The 22503-nt window shown below is 42.3% G+C and overlaps 1 protein-coding gene across 9 annotated transcripts in view; it reads left to right on the plus strand.

The window, feature by feature from the left end:
* FipoQ (F-box/LRR-repeat protein FipoQ) overlaps positions 1 to 22503 on the plus strand; it is an 87006-nt gene that overhangs the window by 45364 nt on the left and 19139 nt on the right. For 4 of the 9 annotated variants that reach the window (XR_011225272.1, XR_011225273.1, XR_011225274.1 and 1 more), the window contains exon 1: positions 9177 to 9308. The exons of 2 other annotated variants lie outside the window; for them this stretch is intronic. Coding sequence is in view for 4 of the 7 variants with exons in the window: in XM_045752173.2 (XP_045608129.1) it covers positions 9192 to 9308 (117 nt within the window). In the remaining 3 variants the exon portion in view is untranslated. Of the gene's footprint in view, positions 1 to 9176; positions 9309 to 11742; positions 11868 to 11926; positions 11946 to 12870; positions 13101 to 22503 lie in introns of those variants that run through there. 3 more of the 9 variants (XM_045752175.2, XM_045752176.2, XM_045752178.2) reach the window with 3 other exon arrangements.

Below are 22503 nucleotides of genomic sequence, written 5' to 3' on the forward strand. Positions count from 1 at the left end.
CTTGAAGTTCCAGGTCTCAGGAAGTCTTCCCTGTCGATTTTATCAATTCCTGTTACTATTTTGTACGTAGTGATCATATCACCTCTTTTTCTTCTGTCTTCTAGTTTTGGCATATTTAATGCTTCTAACCTCTCCTCGTAGCTCTTGCCCTTCAGTTCTGGGAGCCACTTAGTAGCATGTCTTTGCACCTTTTCCAGTTTGTTGATGTGCTTCTTAAGATATGGGCACCACACAACAGCTGCATATTCTAGCTTTGGCCTAACAAAAGTCATGAACAATTTCTTTAGTATATCGCCATCCATGTATTTAAATGCAATTCTGAAGTTAGAAAGCATTGCATAGGCTCCTTGCACAATATTCTTAATGTGGTCCTCAGGTGATAGTTTTCTATCTAGAACCACTCCTAGATCTCTTTCTTTATCAGAATTCTTTAAAGATTTCTCACATAATATATAGGTTGTGTGGGGTCTATGTTCTCCTATTCCACATTCCATAACATGACATTTATTAACATTAAATTCCATTTGCCAAGTGGTGCTCCATATACTTATTTTGTCCAGGTCTTCTTGAAGGGCATGACAATCATCTAAATTTCTTAACCTTCCTATTATCTTAGCATCATCAGCAAACATGTTCATATAATTCTGTATACCAACTGGTAGATCATTTATGTACACAATAAACATCACTGGTGCAAGAACTGAACCCTGTGGTACTCCACTTGTGACATTTCTCCATTCCGATACATTGCCTCTGATTACTGCCCTCATTTTTCTATCAGTCAGAAAATTTTTCATCCATGATAGAAGCTTACCTGTCACCCCTCCAATATTTTCCAGTTTCCAGAACAACCTCTTATGTGGAACTCTGTCGAAAGCCTTTTTTAGGTCCAGATAGATGCAGTCAACCCAGCCATCTCTTTCCTGTAATATCTCTGTGGCCCGATCATAGAAACTGAGTAAATTCGATACACAGGATCTTCCTGATCGAAAACCATACTGTCTGTCTGATATTATATCATTTCTCTCCAGGTGTTCTACCCATTTAGTTTTGATTAGCTTTTCCAATACTTTCACTATTACACTTGTCAATGATACAGGTCTATAATTGAGGGGGTCTTCCCTGCTGCCACTTTTGTAGATTGGAACTATGTTAGCCTGTTTCCACACGTCTGCTACGATTCCTGTACACAGGGATGCCTGAAAGATCAGGTGAAGTGGAATGCTGAGCTCAGATGCACATTCTCTCAGAACCCATGGTGAAACGCCATCTGGGCCAGCTGCTTTGTTCCTCCCGAGCTCCTTTAGCATATTTTCCACTTCATCTCTAGACACCTCTATCCGCTCTATGTTGTTCTCTGGAATTCTTATTGTGTCTGGTTCTCTGAAGATTTCATTTTGTACAAACACACTTTGGAACTTTTCATTTAATGTTTCACACATTTCCCTTTCATTTTCCGTGAATCTGTTTCCCATTTTCAACCTCTGGATATTATCCTTTACCTGCAATTTGTTGTTTATGAATTTGTAGAATAGGCCCGGTTCTGTTTTACATTTATCTGCTATCCCTTTTTCAAAATTTCTTTCTGCCTCTCTCCTTACTGCTGTATAATTGTTTCTCGCATCTTTGTATCGCTGGTATGTTTGGGGGTTTGGCCTCTTCCTATACCGATTCCATTTTTGTGTCTTTTGGTCTCTTGCCCTCTCACAATTTCTGTCAAACCAATCCTGTTTTCTGGTCCTGCATCTCTGTTTTGGTATGAATGTTTGTGTGCCTTCCTCGTATATTTTTAAAAATTTGGCATACATTTCATTTACTTCCCTGCCTAGCAACAATTCTGTCCAATTACACTCATTAAAAAAATTTTGAAGTTCCCCATAGTTGCCTCTCTTTAAATCGAGTTTATCAACTGTTTCAATGTCCCCATTTTCTTCTAGATGATATCTTAAAGCATATTTAATGTCTAACAGGACGTGATCACTCTTTCCCAAGGGAGGAAGGTACTGGATGTCAAAAATCTCTTCTTCTTTCCTGGTGAATACTAGATCCAGTACTGACGGTATATCTCCTTCCCTCATTCTTGTGGCTTGCTTTATGTGTTGATACAAGAATGTCTCCAGAATGAGGTTCACAAATCTGCATGTCCAAAAGTCCTCCGTTCTTGCTTCATAGGCCTCCCAGTCTATTGCTCTAAAGTTGAAGTCCCCCAGTATCAACAGTCGTGATTTATCTTTATCTGCTTGTACAATAATATCTCTCATGACCATTATGAGGCCCTCTCGTTTGTCATCCAGTTCTTCCTTTGTCCACGTGTTGCTTGCTGGTGGGCTGTAGGTATTTACAATTATCAGGTTATCATCCTGATTCCAGACCTGCAATGCCATTATGTCAATATCTCGAGGGTTTTCAAATATTAACTCTTTTACCTTCAGGTGTTTTTTCACCAGTACAGCCACTCCTCCTCCCTTCCTAGTTTTCCTGTCACGTCTCCAAACTGAGTAGCCTCTTGGGAATATGACTTCATTTATTATATTTCCTTCAAGTTTCGTTTCTGATAATGCAACAATATCTGGGACCCTAAGCTGGATTATATCTTGCAACTCCAAAGTTTTTGACCTCACTCCATCTATGTTGGTATATACAATTTTCAGGAACATGTTCCCTTTTCCTTTGCTCTTTACTCCCCCTTCCACTACTGATCTTGTTGCTTTGTTTTTATGTACCATTTCACAAGCTTTCCAGTCCCTGTCACTTTGTAAAAAAAAGAATTTCTGTCTTCTTCATTTCTATCCCCATTTAGCCGTTTTGCCTCAATTAAGTTCATTTTCAGCTTTTCTCTGTCTTCCTTGGAGAGGTCTTGTCTTATTGACCAAGATTTGCCAACCTCATCACTCTGCAGTTTCCTGGCATTTCTTAGCACTTCCATCATGTTTTTCACTCCATTAAAGGTCACCCTTAAGGGGCGGTTCTTTTCTTTCTCATATTTTCCTATTCTTCTAAAATCTGTGTGTGTGTGTGTGTGTGTGTGTGTGTGTGTGTGTGTGTGTGTGTGTGTGTGTGTGTGTGTGTGTGTGTGTGTGTGTGTGTGTGTGTGTGTGCTCACCTAGTTGTGCTTGCGGGTGTTGAGCTCTTTCTCTTTGGTCCCGCCTCTCAATTGTCAATCAACTGGTGTACAGATTCCTGAGCCTACTGGGCTCTATCGTATCTACATTTGAAACTGTGAATGGAGCTGCCTCCATCACATCACTTCCTAGTGTATTCCATTTACTAACTACTCTGACACTGAAAAAAATCTTTCTAATGTCTCTATCTAACAGTGGGTACTCAGCACTACTGAGTACCCACTGTTAATACCACTACTGGTACTCTAACATTTGGGTACTCGGCTTCCACCTGTGTTCCCTTGTGCGTGTACCACCCGTGTTAAATAATCCATTCTTGTGTGTATATGTGTGTGTGTCCGAGAAGGTAAGGCCCAGCCTAGAGTTATCTTGGTCACCACACTCACAGTCTTACTCAACTGTGATGGTCGACGTTATCACAGCGTGTGGCGCCTTGCCTGGTCTGGCGACGTGTGAGAGAGTGAGCGCCAGGTGATAGGAGGCAGTGGAGGAGGTGGTGATAGTAGTGAGAAGTGGCGGTGGTGGTGAGCCAGAAGGTGAGGGTCACCCCCCACAGCCCCACAAACAGCCAGAACATGGAATCTACGAGACGAGCTGTGTCTCCCAGTGTTAAAGCTGAGTTACGGAACTGAATGCTAAGCTTGCAATTAAGATAGCCAGAGACCCCCGCCCACTACAATGACATTGCCAAGAAACACGAGAGGTCTGTGCTAATCACAGCAGGAGACGGGAAAAGCTCAAAATAGCATCACCAATCAGTCTGCTACATCGAAGAACTTCACCTTGTTTGAGTTAGCCCGTGAACACATGCCTGCAGGTATGTTGCTTCCCTGGGATGCTGCAACATTATAATACACGAGATGACAACGAAAAAAAGCCCAACATGATACCACAAGAAATGAGGCATAAATATTTCGAGGACGTTTATTAAGATATAGGAAATTAATTAGATCAAATCTACACTGATGGTTCATCTAATCCTACCGTTCATCTAAACCTACGTGCAGCATACACTGTAATTAGGAATAATTTTTTCAAAATGGATATGAAGAAAAAACACGCATTGAAAACTATGCCTCTTCAACACAAGCGGAGCTAACTGTCATTGTTATGGCGTTAAGATTCCTTGAAAGAAACACTAAACGGTGCAGTGATCTGCACTGACTCAAAAGCAACACAACAAAGTCTTAGGGAAAAAAACAGAAAAACCAAGAGGAAGTCGCTGAAATTAAGAGTCGTGAATGTACTAACCAATCAGGGAAGGGTAATAAAATTCCTGTGGACTCCCCCAGGAATCCACAGGAGTACAGATTCCATTGGAACCTGTAGAAATGAAGGAGCAGATGTGCTGGCTGCTGAGGGTGCTAAACGAGACTATATTGAATGCTTCATACCCAAGTTAGAGGCATCATGAGGCAACATCACCGTGACAAGGTAACTGAGGATAGGAGGATAGAAGAACAAATCAGTTAATCTGTACGCTGGTACAAAGTGGTTGCAGCTGGCAATCCCAATCATTATAGAGGAAGGGAAGATGGCCGAGGGAGAGAATCCGTAATAGCAAGAATTAGTTTTAGATACAAATACCCATCGAGATTCGGGATGGAAGCAACAGCTAATCAGCGGAGTTGCAGAATCTGTGGTGAGAGTGACGGACACCGCCTTGACCTGAGAAAATGTGAACATCTAGGAGACATTATAAATATGTGTAGAATAAAAAACCCCACATTGTTTGAGTTAGAAAACTACTTTGTCAAATATAGATACTGTTCTTAAAAGAACAGTATTGGGATACTCTCTAAAATCAGATATTATGTTCCCCACTCTGCTTTCCTTTCATTATACTACTCGCCAATCTATCCCTATCTAACATAAGGTATCTGTGTATGAGGTTCAACAACTACAAATTACCTCAAGCCCATCATTACTCAGCAAAATCTGCTTTGGAACTATAACATAATCTGTCTTCAGACAACACGCAGCCACTCTGTTTAAATCCCTAAACATGCTGAACATACACTCACTTCACACATTCTCATGTCCTATTTTACATACAAAATCTTTTCCTAAATGATAATTTTGATCTGAAACTCTTCCTTGAAAGGTGTAGTAGAACCTATGAGCACTACACCAGAAATAAATATATCCTTGATATCCCCAGTCAGACGAAATCTGTGCAAACACGATACAAATAAAAGGACCGTCTTTGGAACTCACACCATAATGATTAAAAAAAATTGTCTAACTTATGGTTTACGGACAGCACACTGGACTTGTGATCCTGTGGTCCTGGGTTCGATCCCAAACGCCGGCGAGAAACAATGGGCAGAATTTCTTTCATCCTATGCCCCTGTTACCTAGCAGTAAAATAGGTACCTGGGTGTTAGTCAGCTGTCACGGGCTGCTTCCTGGGGGTGGAGGCCTGGTCGAGGACCGGGCCGCGGGGACACTAAAAAGCCCCGAAATCATCTCAAGATAACCTCAAGAAGAAGATACTCAAAAGTAAAACCAAAAAGTACCGAATTTCATCCTCGTAGTTTCCTACCATGTGTCACAAACTCACACTGTATCTTGTACTACCCACTCACCCAATTTTAGTACTTAAGACATGCAACTTAACCAGTATACCTGGATTGTACCTGGATGGGATTCTGAGAGTTCTTCTACTCCCCAAGCCCGGCCCGAGGGCCAGGCTTGACTTGTGAGAGCTTGGTCCAATGCTATCAATATCAGTACAATCAATGCTATCAACTTATATTGTAGTTATCATGTTGAACTCAAATTCTGCTACAATGTACCTATTAATACTTTTACTTTTATCTGTTAGATTAAAGACCTGCCAGAAACACTATGTGTGTAAGTGGCTGCGCGTTGGAATTATATCCACTCCCAAATCTTTCTTTGACTGTAGTTGTCTTCCCCTTCGGGGGTAGATGCTCCTGGTCTCCTTTCTCTCCTTCGGAGTTTCATTATCTTACAGTTGTTGGGATTGAACACCAGCAATCAATCAGTTTGACAACTGGAGTTTGTTATGACCCTCCTGTATAACGTCCTGCAGTCTTCCTCTGTTTTTACATTCGCTTACTTATCAGTGACTACTGGACGTGAGGTCTATAGCTCTTTATGCCCCGCCTACTAGCCTTATTGCACCTGTTGCATTGAAATTTTACTATTCTGATGTTCAAATTCTTTGTCGAATCTGGCCTTAACATTGTAGATGGAAGTGTCTTCCACCCACCATGTGTTGGCGTGCATTCCACTTGTTGGCCACCCATACAAGGTATGAGTATTTCCTTACCCTTCTTCGACTCGTGTGTGCTTCCAACTTCCACTTGTGTCCTACTCTCTCTTTTAATCTACAGAGGCTGCCCCTTTCCACCTGCCAATTCCCCTAAGTGTCTTGTATGTTGGGATCATATCTCCTCTGTTTCCTCTGTCCTCCAAGGTTGTGAAGTCCAGTTCCTTCAACATATTGTTATAACATTATCCTCTTACCTATGGCTGGACGTGTATGAGGGAGGTGGCGTGGGCGTGTATGGGGGAGGTGGCGTGGACGTGTATGGGGGAGGTGGCGTGGACGTATATGGGGAAGTGGCGTGGGCGTGTATGGGGGAGGTGGCGTGGGCGTGTATGGGGTAGGTGGCGTGGACGTGTATGGGGGAGGTGGCGTGGGCGTGTATGGGGGAGGTGGCGTGGGCGTGTATGGGGGAGGTGGCGTGGACGTGTATGGGGGAGGTGGCGTGGCCGTGTATGGGGGAGGTGGCGTGGACGTGTATGGGGGAGGTGGCGTGGGCGTGTATGGGGGAGGTGGCGTGGGCGTGTATGGAGGAGGTGGCGTGGGCGTGTATGGGGGAGGTGGCGTGGGCGTAGATATAGTTTATATTATAAAAGTGGGCGTGTGAGAGCCACAAAGGCACCCCAGCAGTGCCAGCTCGACCTCCCTCACACTATATAATTTATCAGGAAACTATAAATTTCGTTTGATTACGCTTGGTGGGCAGCGTGGGCGTGCCTGTAGGGGAAGGTGGGGAGGGGAGGCACGTCCGGAGAGGGGAGGAGAGAATGAGGGGGTGAGGTATTCCCAGACCAGGACCCCTCACCCTCGCTATGTACACAGTCTAAGATGGTGTATAGACTTCCACGCGTGTACCCATACTCTAACTCCTGACACACAACGCCCGCCCACTCTCTCCCTGGCCCGCCCACTCTCTTCCTGGCCCGCCCACGCTCTTCCTGGCCCGCCCGCCCACTCTTTCTATGGCCCGCCCACTCACTCCCTAGCCAGTCCACCTTCTCTTTGATCCAACCACTGTCTGATCCTCAAAGCCCATTTACTCACCCTACCTCACCCCCCCCCCCCCCACCCTGCCTCACACAAGCCATAAATATTCCATTATTTATCTTTAGAGAAAAAACTGGTAAGATGTGCCTGACCTCGCAGTAAGCCCCACACCTCTACATTTAACAGTGGCGCGTGCCGTGGCTCTCTTCCTCCCCCTCTCTCTCATCTAACGTCATAGTTTCTATATCTTCTCACCTCCTAAAATTCCTCCCCATCTCGCCAGCCCTCCCCTGCTGCTCTGAGGGTGGTGCTGTGCTCACCGGGGCTCCGGCACCATCACCGCCCTGGCGATAACGTGAGACTGTGGAAGGTGTTGACGGGGGTAAACACCCAGCTTCCCGGCGCCCACCTCCAGATGCCCAGTGCAGGACCACACTCATCAACCGAGCCCCCGGCCGCAGAGCTCACTTCGCCTGTGGTGGACGGCGGGGCCCTATTGCACCAGCACCTACTTGGGGTGTCTTGTATCTTGTGGCCAAGACAGCTTGCCGACTCTCGTGACCCTGGGTCGTTGTAGTGGGCCGAAGCGTACATACCTGCTGACCTTATGACATTCCTCAGCCCTTGGCTCTGGGCCTCGACCCTAGCCTTGACTCCCAGCACCCGTCACAGGTCCGTCTTCACGCCCACCCGTAAATGGACATGAGTGACACAAGAGTTTTTACGACCGGAGTTCAACGCTGGTGGCTGGTTGGTTGGTCGGTGGTGGCACTCCTGTGGTCGGCCTGAAGCTGCCGCTCTGCCTCGAGCACACTGGCACCACAACTGTACGCCACCCCCTGTGTGCTGCTCTGCTCCTCCTATTAACACTCAGATTTTAGTACCGAACTATGAATGTCAAGTGTGGCGACTATGATACTTTAGCGTGGAAGTGCGATGCCTGTGGTGGGACGAGTGTTGTCGTGCGTCCCGTCGCCTGTGGTGAGCGGTGACTCCGCCACACACGTCATCCGCCCGGGAAGTCTTCCGTTCCTGAAATTCGTGGTGTTTACGTTCTTACTCCTTAAGTGTTAATATGAAGATAAATGTTAGAGCGAAGTGATCATCTCTGATTTGTTGTTTGCCAGTGAATACATTTCTGGCTCTCATTTGGTGTTGCGGACCCCAGTGCCGGGGAGTGCCAGAGGTGGGGTGCAGGACGAGGGGGGGTGGGGTGCAGGTCCTGTAGTGTGTTTCCAAATCGTCGAGTGGAACAAGCTACAAGTCTGTGTCCTGTAATCGCCACGGTTATCGATTTCTTTTCCTTTGTCTTCTCATTCCACTCCAATATTCCCATTATCACAGGAGTCGCCAGCTCCTCTTCCTTCTCCAACACCAAGATATAACCTTCTCTAACAAGCCACTTATACCAGAAAACTTCATCCCAACGCAAGGATATCCCCGGAGGATTTCAAAACTCTGCGAAATATTAGAAAGGACCGAGAAATTTGTTATGCAGAAATACGATTTCAGAAGACATTTAATACCGATCTTGGTGGAGCAGGAAGACCGTGTAACATTCCTTGAGTATATTTAGGTAGATTATAAGGAAGCAAGCATCTCTCAGTCCGTCTAGGAATCGTCTTAGACCCTAAAGTGCCAGAGAAACTGCTAGTAAAGGTCACAGTGCGCCAGGAGGTCAGAAGAGTCATCAGTGAGGGGCACGAGTGTGCCCAGGGGCGACAATACCCCAGCAGGAGCTCTAGTACTGAAGGGAAGCGTGAGAAGAGCGCCCCCAGGAGACAGGAATGGAGGTAGGCGGCCGACGCAAGTCCATGTGGGACTCTCTACCAGTGGTTGACCTCAAGTCCATAACTTCTGCCCGTGGCGACGACATCCTCTCTCCCCCTCGCAGGTCACGCACGGTATGACCTCACCCTCACTTTATTTACTTCATATATATATATATATATATATATATATATATATATATATAGTACCCCCCTATATATATATATATATATATATGTCTTTCTTGTAAACATATGTTGTTGAATATGACTAAAGGGTAATATTAATAATTCTAACACGAATCTTCTCAATATTTTTTACGTTTTTCTTCACTGTCGAGGGTAATTAAAAAATTAACTCTCGAAAATTCATTCTTTATTTTTGGTCTGACGCCTGAACGCGTTTCGTAATGCTTCTTACATTTTCAAAGACTAGTTTACACATAACATACATCATACTTATACTCGTTTTGGGTGAGGTGATATGGCACAAAAGTTTTGGGTGAAGTGACAGAACTATGCTTGAACACGAATCAATGGGTATGAAAACATAAGAATGGAAGTAACTGCAGAAGGCCTATTGGCCCATACTTTCTCTTGCTGCTTCTCTGTTGGTTCGGGGTCTTGAAGTGGGTAGAATATAGTTGTGCATTAATTGGCTGTTGATTGCTGGTGTTGACTTTTTGATGTGTAGTGCTTCGCTGATGTCGAGTTTTCTGTTATCGCTGTATTTATCGATGATTTCTGTGTTGCTTGTTAAGATTTCTCTGGTGATGGTCTGGTTGTGAGAAGAGATTATATGTTCCTTGATGGATCCCTGTTGTTTGTGCATTGTTAATCGCCTAGAAAGAGACGTTGTTGTCTTGCCTATATACTGAGTTCTTTGGGGCTTGCAGTCCCCAAGTGGGCATGTGACGGCATAGACAACGTTGGTCTCCTTCAAGGCGTTCTGTTTGGTGTCTGGGGAGTTTTTCATGAGTAGATTGACCGGTTTTTTTTTGTAGTAAATTGTCAATTGTATTTTATGACTTTTGTCTGTAGGGATAACGTTCCTATTAATAATATCTTTCAGGACCCTTTCCTCTGTTTTATGAGCCGTCAAAAAGAAGTTCCTGTAAAACAGTCTAATAGAGGGTACAAGTGTTGTGTTAGTTGACTCTTGAGAGGTTGCATGGCGTTTCACTTTTCTTTTTATGACGTCTTCAACATAACCAAATATATAGAATGAATTTTGGAGAGTTAATTTTTCAATTTCCCTCGACAGTAAAAAAAACGTAAGAAATATTGAGAAGATTCGTGTTAGAATTATTAACCTTACCCTCTCGGTCATATTCAACATATATATATATATATTATATATATATAGTCAATAACTAAGCTAATTGCAATCTATGTTATTTGTTATACAATATTAAAACTTGCCCGTTTTCGATGTGTGTATATTTGTTGTGTGTATAGGATATACACCGTTTCACTAACACATTGATCAGAACTTGCAGATAATTACGTAAAATTCCCTCAATTGCTATTATACCCGGCACTGTGATGGTTGGCAGTTTGGTGAACCAGTTGGCACTCCGCCGCTCCCCACCATGCTGACAGTGCCACTGCCAAATTTACCTTTAAGCTAGGTAAAAAAAAATATTGTTTCATATCATTCCATATTTAATCATGGGCTTGCCCTCTGGTCCTTCGATATGCTGCTGAGGCAGTGTCTAACGATGCCCGTATTAACTAATACCGTATTAGTAAATACACAATGAAGCAAAAACAAAAAAAAAAGAAGGGGGTGGTAGGAGAAAAGCACACTTAATACCCGTCTAACGTATTAACAGTCTTAGTATGACATCATTTTCCTAACCTAGCCTATTCTTACTTGCAGTCCGTTCTAGCCTAACCTAGCAAATTCTATCCTTCTGTCAATCCGTTCTAATTATAGAACGTAGCAGTTTGATGTATACCTTACTTTTTTTTTTAAATATCTCAATGGCATAATTAACAGTATTTACTTCGACATAGTTATGTGAGTCTTTGCTTTCTGTGATGAACTCTGTCAAGTCTAATTATAGGAATAGTACTCAGACTTTTTTCTGAAAATAAGACCATTATTATTTTTACTAGTGCATTAATTTTACTTCTTGTGAATTACTAATTATTAATAACATGTAATTCCTAAAGCTGATCCATTCACACACAAAAAAGAGGGTTATTGGTTGCCTAAACAGACTTATTTAAGAAGCTTTCAAAGCACTTTGTCCTCCGTGGGCGGCCATTCGAAAGAATATTTTAGATTATCGCTAATTTGGGCACACACTCAAAAGTGTTGGCCACCATGTTCTAGGCCAACGACTGATATTCCTAAGAATGCAGCTTCTTAAGGATGGAACTTCTTAAGAATGCAACTTCCTAAGGATGCAACCTAGAACAGTCGCCTAACTACCAGGTACCTATATATATATATTTCTATGTGAACGGAAAGAGAAAGATAAACCGGCAACTACAGGTAAGTCCTTTCGGGCAATAAATGCCACTGAACTCAAGGAAAGGTGGCGGCGAAATATAAAAATATATTTAGTTGGCCGGGGGCAAGATGGCTGCTCTAACAATAGGCGGGAAGGTGGCAAGAGTAGCATAGAAAACCTGGGAAGGGAGCCAGTAGACCCCCATCGTCCAGTGTCTCTCGTGTGGTGGCTGGTAGCTTTGTGTGGACACCTGTTTCTTCCTGTGCCATCACCCGTTTCCCCACTATGCCTGTCACGCTGACAGCGAGAGGTGTAGCGAGTGTAGAAGACTAACCTGGTGCTAGTTCAACTTATAGAGTGGCCGCTGACGAGTGCGGCTGCTCCTGCTGGAAGCGTTTTCTATCATATACGAAACAACTGCTGCCAAACTTTACATTTCTCTCTCCCGCAGTCTTGTGAGGAACTCTAAACCAAATTTGTAATATTATCATATCAAGATCAAGTATGTACAGTGCACGTATACCGTCAGCTCGTCCTCTCGAGCGTTCACAACGTCACTATACTGATGTACTAACTTGACCGAACCTAACCTAACGCATGAATAGAAAATGAATTTTAGTACATCAGTTTTTAGTATAAGGGGATTTTTACATCAAAATGCATTGTATTATTCGAGAGGACGGGACGTAACGGCAGTAAATCTCAGAGAAAACTACGTGAACTAGGCGCACAGGGAAGCCTATCTGTGAATTAAGCGTAAATATCTCTCAATATACTAATATTTTCTTCCTTTTTTTAAAACAATTGCTATCAAATGTGCGATTCGATGTCTGGCACTGTGTCGTTCTACTTTTTTGTATTAAAATATTAAAAAACATATAGGTAATAAACGTTTATAATATGTATTTTGTACATATTATTTATAAAGGTTCAACTTATTTCCCTGCTGTGTCTAGTGAACGTCTCGGCGTGACCTCACAAGTACTCCATGGTGGTTCACCTCGTTGTTCCAGTCTAATGTTCACTTGACGCCCTTAACATTTATTAATTATTTAAGTTTTAAAGCTCACCATACAGTAACGTAAGCATCCAGAAGTTGATGCCATATATATAAAGCATGAATGCGTTTATAACGCATCAATGTGAACCCTTCAACGCGCGTTCCGACCGACAGCAAACCAAGAATGTTTGATTCAAAAGTACAATTTCCTTCCTCAAAAAATAATCGATGATAGGCAAGCAAATTTGTTAATGTGTTGTGGTATCAGGAGTGGTGGAGGAACTCCTCGAGTGGAGTGTGAGGTGACTGAGGCGGTGGAGCTCCCCGAGTGTAGGTGACGGTGGGTGAGAGTGAGTGTTGGAGGGGTAGTAGCCAATGGTAGCCATGGAGTCATGGGGGCTGGTGGTGCAGGGCGCTCAGGAGATCATCGATCACGATAGTCTGGGACACAAGAGAATTAAGACGGTAAGTATTACCTTCACATTATAGTCTGAGCTACAGTGTCTTGTGTTACAGTGCATGTCCATAAATTATCATTTATAAGAGTAATTACAAGGTATTGCATAATTAATTTTAAATGATTATATATGGTAATTGGGAACAAATGAGTTATAATAATGATTTCAATTAACAAAATAAGAAGAATAAATGAAACACTGATGAACGGAAGGGAAATACTGAAGGGAGCGGACTGTTTGTTGTCGGGTCGCTATTTTGGAAACAGTATTTACATATTGTCATAAAGCCATTTATAATGGTTCAGCTAAATGAACTTGTAAATACAATCAAATTAGCACTACATGTGATTAGAAAAAGGAGGAATACCTATTGTATGTAGAGTTCTACCAAGGTTCGGTGTTTGGGTGAGTGGTTGTCGAGGGCAAGTGGGATAAATTGCAGACGTGAAAAGCATTGTTTTGGTTATGAAATACCATTTATTAACAACGGATACTCCACGTACACGAGGGACATGGGTGCACTTATCTAGGGATGGGGGGTGGCGAAATTAGCAGCCTCGTTGGAAGATGTAGTTAATAGGATCTTAAACTTAAACCGTGTGGAAGATAAGAAGGTAGCACAGAACATTATGGGGACAGGACACAACCATACAAACCATAACAATGTACTAGGCCGAACAAAAATAAACCTAAATGGATAACCATGGGACTAAAAGAACCTTATTGAGGAACAACAGAACGCTGTCTACAAAATAATGAATAATTAGGAAGGCAATCTAGAGCAACATTTTGTCTAGCTAGTTAGAAATAATATAAAAGAAAGAAGAGTAAACAGGAACTATGAAGCACGTATAGCAGGGCAGACACAGATAAATCTTAGAGGATTTTTGTAGGTGTTTGCGGAATATTTTACCTTACATTGATCACTTTTTCTTTTCCCACATCCTAAATGATATAGTAAACTCGAGTTAAACAAAGTTCACTCGTGGATGTCAACTACTTGACATCACAAAACCTACTTCATTTTATTAGGGAATACATCTAACCAAATATACTTTTAAATAGACCAAAAGTAAAAAGAAGAGAAAATTCCAGGTTCCAATATTATCAAAAGATTTCATAACTTAAAACTGTCCAAAATAATTTATATACTGTTACAAAAACTGATCTAACTTAGGGGGTTGAACCCACGACCTCCCTCAGTCTCGTGACCACGAAGCAACACTCAGCTCTGAGAACCATAAGCAGTGTGTTGAAGTGGGTCAGGTTATCTCGAGGTTATCTTGAGATGATTTCGGGGCTTTAGTGTCCCCGCGGCCCGGTCCTCGACCAGGCCTCCACCCCCAGGAAGCAGCCCGTGACAGCTGACTAACACCCAGATACCTATTTTACTGCTAGATAACAGGGGCATAGGGTGAAAGAAACTTTGCCCAATGTTTCTCGCCGGCGCCTTGGATCGAACCCAGGACCACAGGATCACAAGTCCAGCATGCTGTCCGCTCGGCCGACCGACTCCCTCCCTCCCCCTCCCCCGCTTCGGTCAACCCGCTCCGCATACAGTCTGTTGTGCTGTCTACACTACACAGTCTCATACCTCGCTACTAACCCTTACAACACTTCCTAAACAGATACAACACAACCCAGGAACATTACAATAAGCAGATGTCTGACAAAATTATCCCAATGTACAAAAACATAAACTAAATAAAAGAACCTAATGTATAGAACTCTCTTCCTATTGAAGTAAAACACATTGTATTTAACTCATACCTCATTCGAAGGTAAAGCTAATTTTCTCACCATAATTATGCACCTCACTCCTACTCTCCTCATTATACATACTGCATTATTCACTCTCATCTACTCATAGTCTTTAAGCTATTAATTCCCTACCACTACAACACCTTCAAATATAATTCCTTCAGTCAACACCTTCAAATATAATTCCTTCAGTCAACACCTTCAAATATAATTCCTTCAGTCAACACCTTCAAATATAATTCCTTCAGTCAACACCTTCAAATATAATTCCTTCAGTCAACACCTTCAAATATAATTCCTTCAGTCAACACCTTCAAATATAATTCCTTCAGTCAACACCTTCAAATATAATTCCTTCAGTCAACACCTTCAAATATAATTCCTTCAGTCAACACCTTCAAATATAATTCCTTCAGTCAACACCTTCAAATATAATTCCTTCAGTCAACACCTTCAAATATAATTCCTTCAGTCAACACCTTCAAATATAATTCCTTCAGTCAACACCTTCAAATATAATTCCTTCAGTCAACACCTTCAAATATAACTCCTTCAGTCAACACCTTCAAATATAATTCCTTCAGTCAACACCTTCAAATATAATTCCTTCAGTCAACACCTTCAAATATAATTCCTTCAGTCAACACCTTCAAATATAATTCCTTCAGTCAACACCTTCAAATATAATTCCTTCAGTCAACACCTTCAAATATAATTCCTTCAGTCAACACCTTCAAATATAATTCCTTCAGTCAACACCTTCAAATATAACTCCTTCAGTCAACACCTTCAAATATAATTCCTTCAGTCAACACCTTCAAATATAACTCCTTCAGTAATATAATATCTCATCCTCAGCACCTTCCCCCAGTACTAATATAATATACACTGGGCATTGCTAAAATCTGAAGAGTAATTACCTATACATATGTTACCTATAATTTATTCACTAGTTTGAATTACTTAATATTGACTTAATATTTAATATTGACTATATTTATGTTAATTTTAAAATCACTGTAATATCTCAGAGTATACCTTATACACTTGGTTTAGCACTTTATTTAAGATAAACTGTTCACCTCGTAACTTCCTTTCTGAGAATTCTCAACGTAAATCTCTACAACTATGACAGCTTTAAGACTTGCCCGAAACGCTGTGAGAGATAGTGGCTTTACCAGAATGTAACATTTATACACAACACTTTATAAACAGTATTATGTCATTGTACATTATGGTGAATATGTAAATATGTGCAGCACAACCTGGTGCTCCATGTACACAAGAGCAGACGGTAACTAGCCACCAGCGGTAAACACTGGCGGCCACCTGGCACAGTCTACCCAGGATTTCAACGCGGCGTCTCCCGTCTTCCATTAATCGTTCACGTTTTCTAAGTTATTCTCTGTCTTGTGCCATCACGACGAGCTTGGTTACGTCAGGTAGCGGTGCCACGTCTCCAGGCCCGGGCCACGCTCCCACACACACACAACAGTGCCAGTTCTCCTCCTCAGTGCCACCTGTTCTGGCCTCACTGTTACCCTCACCTCTGGTACTCAGGGCCGTCTTGACAGCACTGTAGGCCCTGGGAAAAACAATGCACAATGCGTTTCTGCCCGAAACGCTGCGCGTACTAGTGGCTTTACAAGAGTGCAATTACTGTACTATGCTATGTATTCTCACAAACCCAATGTACCTTCTTGTATATAAATAAATAAATAAAATAAATAAATAAATGCACTGGGGGGCCCAGGTGATGGGCCCGGCCCTAAGGTACAGGATTACCCTCAGATAGTTATGCAGTAATTATTTATATTATAAATATCATTTGGAAAAGGATTTGAATTCAAAGTCTTTCCTGCGAGAGGTTCACTCTGCCAAGAGATCTCTCATGAATAGAGATCGGTTGCCAGGGGACCCAGAATCGTGAGGTCCCTGGGCTGTGTTAACTTATCAGTTAAGGTGAATTAACATTCTTAACACATGGGTCCAGAGAGCCCATGTGTTAAGACGGCACTGCTGCTGCTCACCTCCACACTCCACAACAGCTATTCAGGCGTAAGGAACGATAAACCATTTGACAATAGAACGATAAACCATTTGACAATGTCAATTGTCAAATGGTGTCGAGTCTCTACACACCATCACCACTTTACTAATCATCGATAGATACAGCGATAGCAGGAGACTCGACATCAGCGAGGCCCTACACATCAAAAAGTCAACACCAGTAATCAACAGTCAATTAACGCATGACTATATTCTACTTTTAGTCTTGAAGTGGAATACTGAAGTATTCCACTTCAAGACCCCGAACCAACATAGAAGCAGCAAGAGAAAATATGGGCCAATAGGCCTTCGGTAGTTACTTTCGTTCTTATGTTTTCATATCCAATTTATTCCCATTGATTCCTATTCTGTGACCTCATCCAAAAACAATTGTGTCATATCACCTCGCCCAAAACTAATATAAGCATGATGTATGATATGTGTAAACCTGTCTTTGAAAATGTAAGAAGCCCTTGCGAAACGCTTTTAGGCCTCAGACCAAAAATAAAAAATGAGAAAATGAATTTTGGAGAGTTAATATTTCAATTATCATCAACAGTGAAGAAAAACGTAAGAAATACTGCGAAGATTCGTGTTAGAATAATTAATCTTACGATTTTGGTCATTATATATATATATATATATATATATATATATATATATATATATATATATATATATATATATATATATATATATATATATATATATATATATATGTCGTACCTAGTAGCCAGAACGCACTTTTTGGCCTACTATGTAAGGTTCGATTTGCCTAATAAGCCAAGTTTTCCTGAATTAATATATTTTCTCTAATTTTTTTCTTATGAAATGATAAAGCTACCAATTTCATTATGTATGAGGTCAATTTTTTTTATTGGAGTTAAAATTAACGTAGATATATGACCGAACCTAACCAACCCTACCTAACCTAACCTAACCTATCTTTATAGGTTAGGTTAGGTTAGGTAGCCGAAAAAGTTAGGTTAGGTTAGGTTAGGTAGGTTAGGTAGTCGAAAAACAATTAATTCATGAAAACTTGGCTTATTAGGCAAATCGGGCCTTGCATAGTAGGCTGAAAAGTGCGTTCTGGCTATTAGGTACGACATATATATATATATATATATATATATATATATATATATATATATATATATATATATATATATATATATGGTATCACACCACCACTTTATTAGAGTGCCAAGTATCACACCACCACTTTACTAGAGTGCCATGTATCACACCACTTTACTAGAGTGCCATGTATCACACCACCACTTTACTAGAGTGCCATGTATCACACCACCACTTTACTAGAGTGCCATGTATCACACCACTTTACTAGAGTGCCATGTATCACACCACCACTTTACTAGAGTGCCATGTATCACACCACCACTTTACTAGAGTGCCATGTATCACACCACCACTTTACTAGAGTGCCATGTATCACACCACCACTTTACTAGAGTGCCAAGTATCCCACCACCACTTTACTAGAGTGCCATGTATCACACCACCACTTTACTAGAGTGCCAAGTATCACACCACCACTTTACTAGAGTGCCAAGTATCACACCACCACTTTACTAGAGTGCCAAGTATCACACCACTTTACTAGAGTGCCATGTATCACACCACCACTTTACTAGAGTGCCAAGTATCACACCACTTTACTAGAGTGCCATGTATCACACCACCACTTTACTGGAGTGCCATGTATCACACCACCACTTTACTAGAGTGGCATGTATCACAGCAACATTTCCAGAACCCTAGTGCCACTTCCTGGTAGTGCCAAGCTGGTGTTATCGCCACATCTAGGTGGCACTGTCCTAGCAGCCCCAGCTAGGACTCCTATTTCTCCTCCCAGCCCTCACTGCTGGGGACGGGGTGGAGAGACATCCACACACACACACACACACACACACACACACACACACACACACACACACACACACACACACACACACACACACACACACACACACACACACATACACATACACACACACACACATACACACACAGATATAAGTAGAGACATTCACAAAGACAGACCAAAAATTAAATAAAACAGGCTAAACAAAGACTAAAAAGACAGGTTAACCTGACAGTAAAATAAGTGTAAAAGACAAGACAGACAAAATAGACAGAGAAGATCAAAGTTAACTTGAGCGTCTCGTAATTCAAGTGTACAGGTAAAAAAAATCAATACAGTTCAGTACTACGTCAGGAATTCTAACTATGTGACGGACCACAAGAGCTCCCTGGGGCGTGTCGCTATCGTGGGAGGGAGGGAGAGAAGGACGGACGAAGGGAGAGAAGGAGGGAAGGAGGGGGCAGAAGGCGGGAGGGAGGGAGGGAGAGGGGAAGGAAGAGGAAGAGAGGGTTGAGAGAGGGACCGCCACCAAGCACAGCAGAAATAGCCGAGGTTGGGGTGAGGACGCCAAGACTCGCGGGGGGGGGGGTCAGGAGAGGGGGGTCAGGGACCCCCGCGAGGCCTCGCAACCCTCCACTGCCTACCTCCAAGAATTTGGTTCATTATGGACCCCCATACCCATCCTGAGAGTGGTAGTGGACCCCCATACCCATCCTGTGGGTGGTAGTGGACCCCATACCCATCCTGAGAGTGGTAGTGGACCCCCATACCCATCCTGTGGGTGGTAGTGGACCCCATACCCATCCTGAGAGTGGTAGTGGACCCCCATACCCATCCTGTGGGTGGTAGTGGACGCCCATACCCCAGTGAGCTATAGGCTCAGTAATTAATATTTATTATGAAGCAGTTACAGTCTGAATTTGCCTTAAATCTGTAATACAGTTACCAGGGTGATGTAATTGAAGTACTGTAGTTGTAATTATATATATATATATATATATTGAGAGAGAGAGAGAGAGAGAGAGAGAGAGAGAGAGAGAGAGAGAGAGAGAGAGAGAGAGAGAGAGAGAGAGAGAGAGAGAGAGAGAGAGAGAGAGAGAGAGAGAGAGAGAGAGAGAGAGAGAGAGAGAGAAAGCATTATTTATTAAAATGTATAAAACCTTTCATTCGAAACATTGATTAAGTTCATTGCTAAATAGAATACGAAATATAAGGAGATAAGCCTTAATATGACAACGTTCGGAACAGGCTACTTACACTATATTCGACACCACACAATACTGGTAATAATAATACCAAAATAATATCAAAGGTTGCCACCGGCTGTGGTACAAGATCCAGATACGAGGTGTGCACTGACGTCTAGCGGTGCCTATCAGATCTGGGACCAGACTCACGAAGCAGTTACGAAAGCACGTACGCACCAGTACATTTTTTTCTCAATCTTTGGCGGCTTTGTTTACAATTATTAAACAGTTAATGAGTTCCGAAGCACCAGGAGACTGTTTATAACAATAACAACAGTTGACTGGGAAGTTTTCATGCTTGTAAACTGTTTAATAAATGTAACCAAAGGTGTCAAAGATTAAGGAAAGATGTACAGGTTCTTAACCACGTTCGTAACATGAGAGGGATCCTCTCTCACTGTGCACCTGTGCCACCATTGCTCAGTTGTACATACACGATACGGGGTCTGATCCACGCCATTGTAGAGATGGTAATATAACCCACTACATATATATATTCCCTCTGTGTACCATCCAACACTTCTGGTATTCCACTGGTCGGTAAAGAGACAACCTCGCTTCTTGCACGGTTGGCGTTCAATCCCCGATGGTCCAAGTGGCTGTCCCCCCCCCTATCCCAGCTCCTATCCTGTCCACGTATCCCTTCCATGTGTTATATGACTACTGGGTGAGCGTTTTTGCCTTAAAATTTTCTTTTCATTTCATTGTCCATTCCATAATTCATTCCATTCCTCTGTTTTGAAGTGGATTGACGCTATAAACAAAGGCATATAAACAGGGTTCTAAGTGTGGGAACAGGTTCTGAAACTACGAATCAGGTTCTGAAACGATGAATCAGGTTCTGAAACTATGAATGAAGTTCTGAAACTATGAATCAGATTATGAAACCAAGAATCAGGTTCTGAAACCAAGAATCAGGTTCTGAAATTATGAATCAGGTTCTGAAACGATGAATCAGGTTATGAAACTGTGTGAACAAGTTCTGAAGCTGTGGGAACAGGTTCTGAAACTTTGTGAACAGGTTCTGAAACTGTGGAAACAGGTTCTGAAACTATAGGAACAAGTTCTGAAACTGTGTTACCAGCTTCTGAAATTGTATGAACCGGTTCTAAAATTATGGGAACAGGTTCTGACGTTTGGGGCACAATGATGGACACAAGAGAAGGGAACTATCAGGAGAGAGCTCCAAGCCAGTACGACTATATACCATTAGGAAAGGGTCAGGATAAGGATTTGGGATGGGACGGGGGAAAGGAATGGTGCCAACCACTTGGACGGCAACCCGTCCTCTTAAAAATAACGTCCCTTTTGGCTGGTATGCGCACTATGGCCAAATTTGGACGTAATTTGAAATGAAATCGACTCACAAAAGTGACGTACTGTCCCGTTTTCTGTTTGAGTCGTCCAGCCCTCCTCTGCAAGCTTAGAAGAGGAACTTTCAATTAACATTTTTCATAACGTTTTGAAACTTTATGAGAATTTCCTGTCCACCTAACCTATCAGAGGACCCTTAACTTACTGTTGTTGAAAAAAAAATCACTAATTTATTTTCATTTTTTTTTCATTTTCAAATTACGTCCATATTCGGCCATACTGGTAAACGGCCAAAAGCGACGTTCTTTTTAAGAGGACAGGTTGCGCGTCGAGGATTGAACGCTGACCTGCATGAAGCGAGACCGTCGCTCTACCGTCCAGCCCAAGTGGTTGGGTACACAAGCTGAAGAAATTTAGTTTTATGATAGAATAAGGAAGTGGTATGAGGCTCTCTAATTCACGTACGTGTTCTTATGTTAAGTCCCCAACACCATACAAAATATTGGCCAGGGTCGTTAAAGAATAGAAAGACGATCTCAGTAAGCCCTCGTCTTACAAAATCAATTAATAAAGTCGAACAGCATACAGGAATCATGGAGGGTTGCCAATGTGGTGCCTATTTTTGAGAAGGAGAATAGAACCCGTGTGTCGAACTATCGATCAGTTCCAATTTTCTCCACCATTCTCACAACCCCGGGAGCGATGTAGTCAAATCTGGCGTGGCGCCGCCGTAGACTTACCCTTAGTTTAGTTTCATACCGTACTCACCTAGTTGTTGTACTCACCTAGTCTCTTTGGTCCCGCCTCTCAACCGTCAATCAACTGGTGTACAGATTCCTGAGCCTACTGGGCTCTATCATATCTACATTTGAAACTGTGTATGGAGTCAGCCTCCACCACATCACTTCCTAGTGAGTTCCATTTATTAACTGCTCTGACACTGAAAAGATTCTTTCTAACGTCTCTGTGGCTCATCTGGGTACTAAGTTTCCACCTGTGTTCCCTTGTTCGTGTTCCACCCGTGCTGAAGAGTGTGTCTTTGTCCACCCTGTCAATTCCCCTGAGAATTTTGTAGGTGGTTATCATGTCTCACCTTACTCTTCTGTTTTCCAGGGACATGAGGTTCAACTCCTTTAGCCTTTCCTTGTAGCTCA

This window comes from Procambarus clarkii, chromosome 82 (assembly GCF_040958095.1).
Source record: "Procambarus clarkii isolate CNS0578487 chromosome 82, FALCON_Pclarkii_2.0, whole genome shotgun sequence".
Taxonomy (NCBI): Eukaryota; Metazoa; Arthropoda; class Malacostraca; order Decapoda; family Cambaridae; genus Procambarus; species Procambarus clarkii.